The sequence below is a fragment of the Aegilops tauschii genome, chromosome 2 (genome assembly GCF_002575655.3).
Source record: "Aegilops tauschii subsp. strangulata cultivar AL8/78 chromosome 2, Aet v6.0, whole genome shotgun sequence".
NCBI classification, from domain to species: Eukaryota; Viridiplantae; Streptophyta; class Magnoliopsida; order Poales; family Poaceae; genus Aegilops; species Aegilops tauschii.
In genome coordinates this window covers 541024841-541039720 of record NC_053036.3, presented here as the reverse complement: position 1 = coordinate 541039720, position 14880 = coordinate 541024841, and the positions used below count along the sequence as shown (strand labels likewise).

Below are 14880 nucleotides of genomic sequence, written 5' to 3'. Positions count from 1 at the left end.
GATTTGGTCAGAGAGGGACATGTGATCGCTCATAAATGTCCTCTGTTTTCGCTCACCATTTAGTTAATTAGCTTGTTCCTTCGGATGGGATCGACCATCAGTCTATAATATCGGGTGATAAAATAGCGGATTTGGTCAGAAACTGGCCTAGTTTGGCAGCAAAGTATTTTAAAAACTATGGTAATTGAAAACCAGAGTATTCTCCTGGGTGGGAAAGGAATACTACAGTTTTTTAAAAACAATGTTTTTCTCAGTTTTACATATGTTTGGTTGGTGCTGTTTTATTAAAGTTTTGATCAAGGAATTTAGCGTGGATGACTGAGAGTAATTAGCGGCTGCTAACAGCGGCCGGCTGCATGCAGCTGCCATGCACACATCCGCCGGACCTAGATGCTAGGATCTGTAGACTATGTCTATCCGTGATGCACCTACATGCATGGGCTGCTGGCAAAGAAGAGACGAGACTCACACGGAATGCCGGCTGGAAGAATAACCTGAGAGACCTACTACTCTGATAGGATGGGATTGGCTATAATCAGGAGTTTACCATATAACAGAAAGAGGAAAAATAGGATGGGATTGCAGCTGGTATTCTTATCTCGGCGTAGACAACAACGTCACTGTGATCTCCGCGATGATTTCTCTTCGTTCTGTTTAAAAAGAAAAGGTCAGGACCTCTTTTTCAGATACCGCAAAAATACCTTGGTTTCTGGCATACTGTGGTTTACAAAACTTTGATTTTTTCTGATGCCATACACAGCAAAGTATTCAAAACCATGGTTTTTTTCTTCAGAAACCACAGTATTCTTAGAAAACATTGAAAAACTTTGCTGTCAAACGCAGCCTGAAGTGTCACCTGCTTTTGTTTCATTGGCTATTTAGGCCACCTCCAACGGGCTCTCTTAGAGCATTTAGTTGAAACCTCAAAACGGCTTAACTCCTCGAAAGATTTCCTTTTGAGAAGTTAAGTCAAACTATTCAAATATTTGGGAAGAAGTGCTTCTCTCATAAATTTTAGCAGCCAAAACCAACTCCTCAAATATCAGTTGCTCAGCAGCCTCCACTCCGGCGTCACCCCCACCGCGTTCCTTGCCTCCGGCGATCACCCTGCCCCGTCGACCTTTGGCCGTCAAATTTTGGCTATCCTTTTTTCTTTATTTTTTTTGTCTTTTTTGTTTTCTTCAGCCACGGTGGCGCTCCCCTTCTCGTACCTAGCCCGGTGGCGACATGTGCAAAGCTGCAACACACGGGGAGGAACATCTACAAAGAGAAAAAGTTCAATGTACAAGAAGAAAGCATACATAAAAAGTGACCGCCGGCCGCCATCGCCGATTTCGATGATCCGGACCATGCCATCGCGCGCCATGGGAGAAGGATAAGTGGGGAAACCTCTTTGGACGAAGAAGCACCCAAGACATTTCAAATACTTTGTTGCATGCTTACGTTGGGAACCATGAGCCTCTGTCATATTACTTTTGCGGAACATCTATCTTAAGTACTAGCTAGCTCATGAAAATCATCTAGTGCTGAGTCGTTGTCCACGTGAAAGGAACAAGAAAGAAGGAAGAAATAAGAAGAAGAGGGAGAGAGGCTTCCATGTGGGGTCTACTTTGTTTGAGTAGTTAAGTTTGATAGTTTTTTGTTAGGTTCGCGTTTTTTGATCTACTCATATTTACGGAGTTAAGGTTTGAGATGGTGTTTGAGGAGTCAAATTTATAGGGTTCGGCTAGAATTTTATAAGGACACCGATAAGTGCCACACGTGTGGGCGTTAAGGGGTTTGCCCACACATTTTGTGTGGTGTATAAGAGGAACAACCCACACACCTACGTGTGGGCAAAACAAGTAATGCCCACACACCTTTTTTTCCCTCCCGATCCCTCTCACACGCGTGCGTGTGGGCGAAATAGATAACGCCCACACGCCCCGTACGTCAGGCCTCGTACCTCGTGGTCCCGCACGCCCCGCGTACAGTCACCGCGTGTCCCGCAGTTGCCATGGTCCAGACCCTCGTCCATGTTCGTTTAACTGCAGTTGCCATGTCGCTGAACTTCGGTTGCCATGTCGGACAACTACAGTTGCCATGGTTGCTCAACTGCAGTTGCCATGTATGGTCTGGTCTACTGCAGTTGCCATAATTTCAAAACTTTAGGAGTTGCCACCCACTAACACTAGGCAGTTGCCATGTAGCACTACAAAAAGGCATGGCAAAAAACATGTTCGGGTAAAAGAGAGAGTTGCCATGTGCTCACAAGCACGCTAGGGCAGTTGCCATGTAAAAAGAAAGAGTTTCCATCTGCTTACGTGCACGCTAGGGCAGTTGCCATGTACCATGCAAAAACACATGGCAACTCGGGTAAAAGAGAGTTGACATCTGCTTACAAGCAGAGCTAGGACAATTGCCATGTACCCTGCAGAAACACATGGCAACTACCAGCTTTGGGTGTGGGCGAGGAGACGGGCGTGTGGGCAAAGTGATAAACGCCCACACACCAGCCCCCTCTGCGAGCGTGAAACTGGTGTGTGGGCGAATTGCTAAACGCCCACACACCAGCCCCCCGTATGGTGAAAAAGGACGTGTGGGCGACCGGATGAATGCCCACACACCGGCTTAGTCCTACGTGGCACACAAAAACTGCTAGAACGCGCCAAAATTCGTGCAGAATTGGTTGGACGAGGATCCATGCATGTGGGCGAGTTGCCAGACGCCCACACGTGTGGGCGTTAGACTTTTCATTTTATAAAATGTACGCAAATAGGAAAGTTGTTCACAATTTTTAAAATATGTTTCTGGATTTTAAATATGCTCATGGATTTGGAAACAAATTCACAGATTTGAAAAAGTTCATGAATTTGCAAAAAGGATCACAGATTTGAAAAAAAGTTCACAGATTCAAAAACTTCATGCATTTGAAAAAAGTTCGCATTTTTTTTAAATTATGAATTTGACATAAGTTTGTGAATTTGCAAAAAGCTCATGATTACAAAAAAATGAAAAAAAAAACTCACGGATTTAAAAACTTTGGATTAAAAAAACACCACAGGTTTGAAAAAGTTTGTTAATTTGAAAAACATCCCTGAATTGAAAAAAGCTCAAGAATTTAAATAATGTACGTGAAATTTGTAAAAGATCACGAATTTGAATATTGTTCAGAAAATTAATTGGTTCAGGAATTTTAATAAAGTTCACAACTTTTTAAAAAAATCAGGAGATTTAAGAAGATAAAAAAAACTTTAAAAGCAAAAAAAAAAACGAACATAATACAAACAGAAAGACAATGAAAACAACTAGCTACGGTCGTCCCACAGAATTACTACCTCTGTAGCAAAATGTAAGATGTTTTTTAGGCTAGCCTACACAAACGTCATATATTTTTATAGGGAGGGAGTACCTACGTTTGTCTCTAAGAAAACCAGGCATAGCGCCGGTGGCGAAAGAAAATCGGCCTACTTGGGCCGTCCCGTGTCAATGGCCTGAGGATCCCCTCCCTGTGCCCTTTGTACCGATTGAACGCTATTCGGCGCTAGGATTCAGCATCTACGAGCCTCTTTATTTGAGTTTCTTTTCTCATGGCAAAACAAAGGAGTAGCTTCTAAGCCTAAAGTTCGAGCCTTGACCTCATCGGCCACCAAGTCATACGTACACCAGGATCCAATCATGGAGAGTGTTGATCATCTGGAGATAATCGCTCGCAATTTTAGCCTCCGAAACTAGAAGCCTCGATCATTTCTGGATCAGTGAAGGTTAAGCCTTCAAACACCATGGCAAGAGGCCTTTCAATGACCATAACGTGCATAGCATCCGAGGGGGCCCTAGGTCGACCACAGGGCCGAATATGTCGTGCGTGTCGCGCGGAATGGAGAAACACGAAGCTGGCCGGCGAGAGCCCAGAGGCAAGCAGGCGGACAATGCGAGGCCGCTTAGCCGCGCGGAACCTATGTCTCATCCGTATCATAGCGTAATAGGTCGCGCCTACAACTGCACGCGATTTTTTTGTGGTATTTTATCGATTGTTTTGCATTTTTTGTGGTTTTCTCTTTTTCTTTTTTCTTCGGCTTCTTTGTTTCTTTAGTTAGTTTTCTTTCATTTTTCTTTTTTTAACCACATATCTATTTTTTCATACACATTGTACATTTTACATATACACCAGTAACATTTTTTATACACGTTTATGATTATCAAAGACATGATTGACATTTTTCAAATATATTTTTTGATGTCTACTGTTTTCATACTTTTGTACGTTTTTATACATCTAACCCACTTTTTATATATGTTAATCATTTTCTAAATACATGATTAACATTTTTCCAAATACAAATTTTTGAACAATCTTTTAAAATTTGTGTTAAACATTTTTGAAATACACATTGAAACATTTACTCTGTGATACAAAACATTTTTAAAACTATGTGAACTTGTTTTTTTCATTGTATAAGCATTTTTTTAATTGCCATGTACATATTTTTGAAATATTTGAGCATTTTTTTAATTATAGAATTTGTTTTTGAATTACTCGATCTTATTTTAGATTGCATAATTTTTTTCAAAAATGTCATGAACATATTTTTGAAATGCATGAACTTCTTTAAATTGTCACATAGATATTTTTCCTATTACAAGCATATTCTAAAAGTTGAGTGAATATTTTTTCAATACATGAATTTCTTTAAATGTGCGATGAACACTTTTAAAATTAACTACATCATTTTGTTTCATAATATATGTATAGTATTTTTCAGTTTTTTGACAAAAGAAAAAAAGAAAAAACACGTGCATGGCGTCATCCTGATGAAACCACATGGCTACTAGATTGGCTCATTAGGCCATCTGCGATTCCCGGTCAAATCGAATAAATTAGATACCGTTAATGATATAGAAGTCCTTGGGCACCCCGGCTTTTTCTTCATGTGCTATAGCCAATGTTTTTGTTCTTTTCTAACTAGGGTAGCGCCTGCTAGCATTGGAACTTGGAAGGAGAGACTCCAATGCGAACGTTAAAGAGGGAAATCTTTTATTTATATGCACCTATACAAGTGTTTAGCGTTGGAGATGGTCTCGCTCCTTGTAGATGAGCTCGGCTTCCGTCTTGCTAAAGCTGAGATATAGCCGCGCTCGTTTGGCCGAGTGTGTATGCACATGACTAGCTCGCGCAACCCAAAAATGTTGCAAGGGTTGGGACATACGCTTCTCAGTAGCTATCTTTGCTCGAAATCAGTAGTTACAGGGTATCCTTTGCAAATCTCACTCCCACCTCCTATTGTGGTGACAAGTGGCTCACTTCATGTGTGACACTTGTCAAAACCTAGGAGTTTTGTGTATTTTCTTTGTTCATTTATTTTTTTCAAAACATTTTATCTCTTGAATCATGCATCCAAATAATGAATTATTTTCACCGTTGTGTGTCTCGCGTCGAGATCTTGGAAACTACAAATCATGTTAATAGGTTTGGATGGTTTTGTTTACCGAAAAAGCTAGAAATAAAAAAAATAAACAAAACAAGAAAAACCTAAACCCTGCAAAAAAAAACACCCAGACAAAACCGGAAATCCGAAATAACCCGGAAGCACAACTCTACACTTTCACCTTTTTGAAGCACAATTGTGATTTTCTCTTTTTTGGGAAGCACAATTGTGCTTTTCACAAAGGTGCTTCCCGAAAAGCACAACAACGCTTCACCGCGAAGAACATTTGTGCTTTTTACTTTTCGAGAAGAACAATTGTGCTTTTCACTTTCCGAAAGGCACAACTGTGGGATACACAACTATGCTTTTCCCTGAAACACAACTATGATTTTCGCTTTCAAGAAACACAACCGTATCTTTTCACACGGCGTGCTTCACATGTGGAAAAAAACTAAAAGAAATCATAAGAACCAAGCAAATCCCAAATACCGTGAAAACCCAAAAAACGAATGCAAAGAGACAAAAAAGAGATCCCGCGGGTGCGCCCAATGCGCGAGACACGGTGGCTACTTGGCGCACCACGTGACAACGTGGGAGCCCTGTAAAAATGTCTGTCGTTACACCCTTCCAAGGGGTACCCGCTAACTTATTGCTCCCATATTAGGTATTGTAGATTTTCCAGTAGGACCATGACAATTGGCAAATGAGTCAACTCACTACAGCAGTTCAATTACATTTTTTGCTAGTTTAAGCTCATGGACAAAGAAAAATTACAAAAAGAAAATATATCTATGATTTTAAAATGTTCATGCATTTTGAGAAGTTTTGTTATTTAAAACATGCATTTTAAAATGTTGGCAAATTCCAAAATTTTCATGCATTTTAAGAATTTTTGTTATTTCAAACATATTCAATGATTTTAAATTAATGTTCACGATGTTTTAAAAAATTATGAATAAAAAATGCAGAATTTAAAAAAGTGTTTGTGAATGAACTTAAATTTCTCATGAATTTTAAGAAATTTATACAAATTTAAAAAAAATTCATGAATTTGGAAGAAAATTGTCAATATAAAAGTATTAGTGATTTTAGAAATTATTCACAAAATCAGTACATATTCATGAATTCTGATTAATCTTCGTGAGTTTAGAAATTTGTTTCCGAATTCAAAAATTGATCATGACTTTAAAAAATACTCACAAATTTTTAAAAGGGAAAAAGTTAAATGAAAAACTGGAAAAAAATAAAACCAAAATAACAATGCAGAAAAAAGAAATTTTGGTCCGAAAATGTTCTTGAATATTCCAAAAATTGTTTGGAAGAGGGAAACGTTAGGCCAGCCCCAAAAAAATGAAGGGTGAGTGTTCTTTAAACAAATGGGTGAATTTTATTAGTTCAAGATGGAGCATCAAGGAGATACAAACACAATGAGCACACATCCAACAACAATACACACAAAATCACACCGGCAATTAGAAAAGTAAAACATGATCAAATTTATGCCTTGGTGGTAAAAAAAGCAAAAAATATTGAAGCGATCAAAACAATGATCAATAATTTACATCAGCAGCCGCATACCTACTTGGGATCCGCAAAACATACTCTTTGTTGCCGCGTACCTACCTGAGATCCAAGATCCCCGCTCATGACTCGGCAATCAGCTAGCAGCGCAGGACCATGCCGTCCCATGCGCGCCCGAGTAGAGAACCACCACATCAGGACACAATAGGCCAACATTGCCGCCTACGTACCTACAGATGGGATCATGGCCAGCGATGTCTCACCACTAGAGATTGCCGACCCGGACAGAAAATCCACCGCCGCCACTTCACATCCATGTCTTTTTCCTCAAGTCGTCGTCCATAGATCGCACCTATGGAGCAAAGCCACCAAAGGCTGGATCCGACCTGATACACGCTGCCCAAAGTGTAGCCGCAACGGCCTCAAGCACCATGCTAGCGGGAGGCACCACACACCATTGCCGCCTTGCATCACCAGGTGAACATCCCCGTCGTTATAGCTCTTGGCGGGTCTGGCCGCACAGACACTGCACACGCAGAGCCCTGTCGCCGCATGCCGGGCACGCGGGCGCACTGGTCACAACTAGGGATCGCGGCAGTGTCGCCAGAGCGAGGGCGACACGGGTTTTTTCCGCTCACCGCCGACGATCGTATAGTGATGCATTTTAGATAAAAAAAGATCCAAGATTCACGGGGTGATCAACACAGTTTTTTTTCGCTCATCGCCAACAATTCAATAGAAATGCGTTTTAGCCAAAGACGATCCACAACAACATATGAACTTGACTAAAGACACCACACCATTAAAAACCAAGCCCAGCTGATTGCCGAAATTTGAAGAGGCATGCACGTGCGGGAGAAGCACCTGCACTTCCTGCCCGGCTGCCCGATTGTCCCGCGATCCGCAAAATAGTTGGATCCCGCACGATGGCATAATAAGATTTAGTTTTTTAATCTTGAAACTTATGATTTTGCATCTAAAACTTATGATTTTGTCGTTCTCTCGTATCAAGTTCCAGAGTTGAAATTTTAAGCGATTTTTTTGTTGGTCGCAGGTACTAAAGTTGTGATTTTGTCGGTCGCTCGTACTAAGTTTCAAAAGTTGAAACTTAGCAGAATTTATTAACTCTTCAAAATGTATTTGAAAATGTATCTTATTTAAAAGGTCTCATCACGAGAAACATGAATATGAAAACATAACTTAATTTGAACTTTCATTCAAAAGACATGAAAGATTGAAATCGGAAGCCAAAAGAAAAAGCACGCGCAAGGGGATCGGTGCCCCCGCACATGCGTGCCACAAATGCTCTTCCCATAGTTGGGCACGACTAGTAGGATGCGTGGTTGTACTCCTAGGCCATCAAAGATCAAATTCTCAATTGATGTCCTACATATGTGCCTCGTTAAAATGAAACAATCTTTCAGTAGGAAGAGACTTTTCCACCGGTAGTGAGACATATGTATTGACCTCCCAATGATAAAACTCTAATTATAATCTTCAATTAAATCGGAGGAGAGCCCTCTTTATCCAAAATAATAATTATATTCTTCAGTAGATACTACGTGATTGTATGCATATACGGGTCTACGTTGTACTTATTCTCTTTTCCAAAAGAAAAAAGACGTCATGGACTTTTTCAGTTATTTTTATCTGATATATGGGGCGTAGAGACTGTCGAATGTACCAAACCCTATGTTACTTCTTGGGAAAAAAATTCTTGATTGTTGATTCTCTATCTAGCGGTAATATCTGGTTGTTGTATACTTAAAATTTCGGGTGTGGTTTGCGGTATGTTCGATTACTTGCAATGATTTTCAGAGGATGCATGGAAAAACGGCCAGGGTGAGTGGATCCTTGTTGAGGAGAAACGGGGGCATTCGCATGTTGCTTTATTCCTTGCATATGGGTTGCCTTCATCGTCAAAGCAATTTTCCTCTGATGTTTGGTTGCATACTTGCATCGTGATTAGGAGTTAACAGATACACCTGAACAGATGTGTTAAATAAGAACGCATACGTGACACAACAAGCACACACGTTCACATGAAACAACACACACAAATACGTGACAACACTCCCACAAGTTTGAAGCACCGTTTTTGTACAGTACACTGGGGAGATTAGAAGGAACTATTAAGATGCATATGTATTTGTTTACGACTATCAAAATGGAATACGTACAACACGAAAATCCAGTGAAACGGAGAGATGAAGCTACTGGTCAAAGGAAAATTCAAAGGATCAACCGTGTGTGATGAATTTATCAAAATTCATCCAAAATAGCTTCTAACATAACACGAAATTGAACATTTATAGTCAACTAAATCACAAACCAATCGTCCGAATGGAAGCACAACATTGATGTGCATCTTTTTTGTGTACAACTTATCTCCATTCGAAGCACAACTATGTAGATTAGTAGAGACTAGTGAACGAGATTAGGAGTGAAAGAGATTTGGGGGTGACATGGAGATTACATTACACATGTCACAATTAAATCTACTCGTCTACGATTTGTGAAACAAAAAACGCACAACACAAAAGTCGTGTCAAACAGCAAGGTAAAGCTACTCCTCAAAGGAAACTTTAAATGGTCAAACCTGTGCCACAAATTTTTTGAAATTCGTCCAATAAGACTCCAAGTATGAACACAAAATTCAACATAGAAAGTGAAAGAAACCACGATCCGATCGCCTAAACGAAATCAGAACATCGGGGTGCATCTTTTTCGTGTACAACTTATCTCGAATTGAAGCATGGTTGTGTAGAAGAGATGGAGGAGATTAGAGAAAAACACATGCAAACCACCACATCCACTTGCCGCCAGAGCCACCCACGTGCGCTCGAGTGCACCGCTCGGGCCTAGTTAGCTAGAAAGGGCCGATTCGGCAGTTCCTCCAGAGCCAGTCCAGATGTGCTTTAAGAACCATTCCATGCAGGCTCAATAATGTTTGCATGCAAGCAAACAGTCTAAAACCGAGTAAACTGCACCGGATGGGCCTAGTTGAAGGTTATGCAGGTAGGGAAACACCTCCCTGGTTTTTTTATTTTGTTTTTGACGGGTTCCTTGTTTTTTCTTATGGTGGTGTTGTGTTAGCATTAGCATATGCATGTGAGAGTATCATATTAGCATTAGCATAAGCTTGTAGGTGCTCCTGGAGCACCAGATATTTTCCCATTCAGACATTGGACGATCCATCAATCTCTCTCTTTTTTTGCCGGGAGACGGTCCATCTCTCGAAAACTACAAGACATGCAACGAGAGTACAACTCACCCAAACTGGCGACATCGAAACCGAAAGACAAACCGATAGAGTGGGTGAAACAAGCAGCAGATCTTTACTGACAGATCAGTCGAAAGGAATTGTGCAGCAGTACGACTAATTAATTTCTCTGCGCGCGGTAGCTGGTCGCGGTTAGATGCCGGTGTTGGCATGCAAGAGGAGAGGGACGGGAAGAAAAGGAGCCGGCGACATGCATGAGACGGGCGGAGCGATGCGACGACGATCTCTCGCGTGGTCGTTCACACGTCGCACCGCCGTACTCAGGTACAGGATGTAGTTGGATGTTTCCTGTAGCCTGCACACAAAGGCTCGACTGTCGTGTCTGTGTCGGAGAGGCGAATTGGATCCATCTGCCACACGGGCCTGGAAAGCGAATTCTTCCCATGTCTCGTCGTGGTTATCTCGAGCTCGATCGGCTTCACTCCTATTTGCTACTCCCTCCGTCTCATAATATAAAAGCGTTTTTAACACTAATATACTTGCTTCGTCCGTAGATCTTCTTTTTTGGCCGATTTTATTAGTTGATGCTTTCTAGGTATTTTATCAATCCTAATCGAGAATCAAGAGTCAATAATGAAAAATAAAAGTGTATCAGCATTTTCAGAGATTTTGAGCTTCAAACTTTGACATGCCCAAGAGTTAATACACTGAATTTGAATAAACAGGAAACTGAAAATTATTTCCTATTCCAGATCACTCTACTAATTTCTGCCGCACCATGCCACGGCGGTTTGTTGTGGCCAGTGAACAGATTTTCTGCTGCAAGGTTACCGGTCAGTCACGCTTGCAAAGCAAAACCACGCATGCATGCTCTTGTTAGAGCATCTCCAACAGCGGCGCGTTGCGCGCTAAAAGTCAGAATACAGCACCGGGTAAGCTAGGTTTTGCGCGCGGCGGTGCGCTGTCTCCAGCGGCCGCCGCAAAATAAAGCGCGTCCGATCCGCTCCAGCAGGCACGCTATATTTTATAGAAATGCGTACATATTTCATAGTCTTCTCCGACAATACATAGTTCTACGATACAGAAATAAAACGAAAAACTACTACACTACTCGTCATTCTCCGACTCGGACTCTGCCTCGGTGATGTCCTCCTCTGACGTCTGAGCGTAGGCGTCAAGGAACCGCTCGTCGCGGGAGTCCCAGGACGACGCATCTCCTAGCGCGATGTTGTATTTAGCGACCGCCTTCCGCGTTCGCTTGTCCTCGCGATAGGCGGCTCGGTCCTTCCTCCTCTCCTCCCTCTCCGCCCTTCTCTCGGCGAAGAACTGTTCCTCGTTGATGATATCTTGCGGGAATCGTTGCCTCCACAGCGCCATGGCTTCCTCGTCCATCTCGGCCAGGCTGAGACGGCGCTCCCGCCTCCGGTTTTTGCGCCGATCCTCGTCGGTGATAAGCCGCGGGAAAGGAGCCAACTCCTGTGCCCGCTCCGGCGTCGCCACGTCGGTGAAGTTCATGTCCCAACGGGACTGCCGGAGGCGCCACGCCGCAGCGTCGTACGCGCGGGCGCCGTCCTTGGCAGTGTCGAAGGTTCCGAGGCCGAGGCGCACGCCGCCGCCCAACCGGATCAAGGCGGAGTACGTGCCGGATGGACGCACGCGGACGCCGCGGTAGCCCGAACCTCCCTGGCGGCGAGGCGGCATGGTGGCGCGGTGGTTTCGTGTCAGCGGCGAGGAGAGAAAGCGCTAGAGAGAGCGAGAGAGAGCGGCAGAGGGTGCTGCAATTTATAGGCGCGCCGGACGCGGTGCGCCAAATCTAGCGCGCGAGCTGCCGCCTTTTCCCCCGCGCGCGCAAACGATTCCCCCGCGCGCTAGTTTCCCGCCACCGCTGGAGCGCGCGAAAACATCCCGTGCGCGCTAAAAGCCCAGTTTACTGCGCGCGCGCCTTTTGGCGCGGCTGTTGGAGATGCTCTTATGAAAGCAATCGACAATAACGCTCACCATATTGCAGAAACACCGTAAATGTCACACAGGTCGTACGTCAACATACATGATACTCCTGCGTAGGCCTCCAGGGGGGCGGCTCCGGCGAACCCTAGCCGCCGCCGCCCCCGACCCCCCATCCACCTGCTTTCCCCGCCGCCGCTGGAGGAAGCCGGTGAGCGAAGCTCGTCCGGCGGACGACGGTGGTGGGCTCGCCTCCTTCCTCCTCGAGGAGGCCTCCGGCTGGCGCGCAGCGGTGCCCCTAGGCGCTATGCGGGACGGCGGAGTCCGGATGCCCCAGGGGTTCTCGGTGGGGCTGTGCCACCACGGCTGCGCGGGCAGCGTGTGGGCCGGCGGTGGATCTGGGGTTCTCTGGCCTAGATCCGTTTGCTGCGGTGGGTGGTGGCTCATGCGACGGCCGGCGGCCTCCAACGGCGTAGTTGGTGGCTCTGGGCTTGGCCCGAATCTGGTGCCGGCGGCCTCCGGGGTCGGCTCTGTCTGGCCGGCGGCGGGGTTGGGCATGGTGGCGCGTCGCGGGGGCCAAGGATCCACCCCATGCTTGGTCTTCGGTTGTCTCACGCGGCGGCGGAGGTGGTGGTGGCATGCTGCGGCGCACGGTGGAGCTGGTGGCGCCATGTGGGCGCGGTGGAGCTGGTGTGTGGGGTTGCGGCTTCGATCTGGGCAGGCTGCGATGCCCTTCTGGATCTAGTTCGTGTGGTGGTGGTGGATGCTGTGCTACGAGATACGCTCTCTTCCCGCTGCGATTGCTGGCCCGTTTGAGAAGCTCCGGACTTGGGATTTGTGGTCTGGGGTCGGGAGAAATCCATGCTTCGCGATGTTCGAGGCTGACAACGGCGACGCCTGCGGGTGCCGTTTCCTCCCTGGAGGCGTTGTCTTGTCCCCGATCTATCTCCCTTCCTCGTGCTCGGGGGAAACCCTTGGTCCGACCTCCGGACCGGACGATGGTGGCGCCATGGTGTCGTTCCCTCCTTGGAGGCATCGCCTTGTTGCTCGAGGTGTCCCGATGGTGCGGCTCAAGTTGGTGTCGGCAGTTGCTCTGGGCATGGGTCTCCAAGGCGCAATGTACATCGTCGCCGGCGCTCTCTCAACGACGCCCACTCGAGGTCTGCCCAAGCCCTGCCATCTACCTGCCGACTTCCTCTTTGGCCCAAATGGGCGGGGTACGTTGGTTTGTGTTGTCCTCAGGTGTTGGTTATGTTATAGAGATCTTCAGCTTTGGTCGTGACGCGGCTTGGTAGCTCTGTGATTTGCCTCATTGCCATTGGCATGGGTTGATCTGGGTGATGCATGTATCGTAGTATAGGTGGGATGTGTGGCTCCTAGTCCTTGTGATTAGCGTTGTAATGGCCGAAAGGCGTTGTACTCGGCTTCTTTGCCGCTTCTTCTTTAATGCAATGATACACATGCTTATGCCTATTCGAGAAAAAAAAAGATACTCCTGCGTACGTCCTATCCAGGACGCTTGTCCTTGAGTCGTTGTTTGTCCGGCCAGGTTCAGATGACTCCGACGCCCGACGCCCGTAGATACTCCTGCTTACTCTCCATCGCCGCCTCCGCTTGAAGCCGTGCCCGAAGCCTCGCGCGGCGGGCACGCAGTGCCTCCTTTTTGGGTTCGCGTCGGGTCATGGAGGCACAAATGGCCTCGGTCTCGACGCTCGACGCCGTGGGGATGAGGTGCCACCTAAAAGGATTCGGCGGCATGGCGAGTTGCGCCATGCGGCTGTGGTGACCGCTGCCAGTGACGCGCGATGAGATCCTCCGGCCCCGGATCCGGCCGCCAGTTGGGCAACGGATTTCTGTCGGCTCCCTAAAGACCACGGGAGGGTGCACTCCTCCTGGGAGCGTCGGAGAGGCCATCTGTTCCTCGAGGCTGCAAGGGATTAACTCCCAGTCCTCGGATCTGGACATGTCGGAGTCGGATCTAGGCGCCACCATGGAGGAGAATGCCGGAGCTGGTCGGAGAGGAGCTTGATAGAGTGGGAGAATGCGGCTAGGGTTTCGGCCGGAATGGAGATAGGGTCCATTTTATGTGGTGATGGGTGTGCCAGACTGGGCTGGATCTGACTTGACGGATTCGTTCGGGCGTCCCCATCTCCGCCCCAGGTTTGGGCTGGATATGGGGAGTGCCGGTCAGTCCGGGCGTTTGAGCCGGCTATGGGAAGGCTGGTTGGGTGGCACATATTTGTGTCTGGACACTTACCGGATAGCCTGAGCCCTGAGCGTTTGGGGCGGGCATAGGGGTCCTGTTGTAGGTCGTAGATGCTCTAAGTACTCCCTTGACGTCTAGTGAAAATTGTATAGGCCCTAGGCACCTGGATGAAGGAATACAGTTGCACAGGCCCTTCGTCCAACCTTCAACTAGTTATACCATTATTGTTTAATGGGCACCTATCTTTCTCCTCCAGTCGGTTGATAATCATTCGACAGTGCCTCTAGCTCTTCCTTCGGTCTTAATCCCCTAAAGATCTCTCAAATTTTGAGGGATGAATTTATCTGGCACCTAGTCCATCCCCTTAATTTAACTCCTAAAACAAGGCGGCCAGCAACGAATTCCAGCCTGTAGATGATGTTCAGGAGCTGCTAGAGCCTAGGGTAGATCGTCTCCAAAAGTAATTTGATAGAACCTAACCGATGATGATGTACACGTGCTAGGAGGGAGTCGAGAAAGTTGGCAAAATTGGTCCTCCACGGGCCATGATTTGGATGCTTCTTCATCTAAATGTGTTCTTC

The 14880-nt window shown here is 45.8% G+C and overlaps 1 protein-coding gene across 1 annotated transcript; it reads right to left on the bottom strand.

The window, feature by feature from the left end:
• Positions 1-11057: 11057 nt before the first annotated feature.
• Positions 11058-11850, bottom strand: LOC109755954 (uncharacterized). Its single transcript, XM_020314830.1, has 2 exons — positions 11477-11850; positions 11058-11166 (listed from the first exon to the last, which is right to left on the bottom strand). Exons 1-2 carry the CDS (start codon positions 11848-11850, stop codon positions 11058-11060), a joined length of 483 nt encoding a protein of 160 aa, XP_020170419.1.
• Between the last annotated feature and the right edge of the window lie 3030 nt (positions 11851-14880).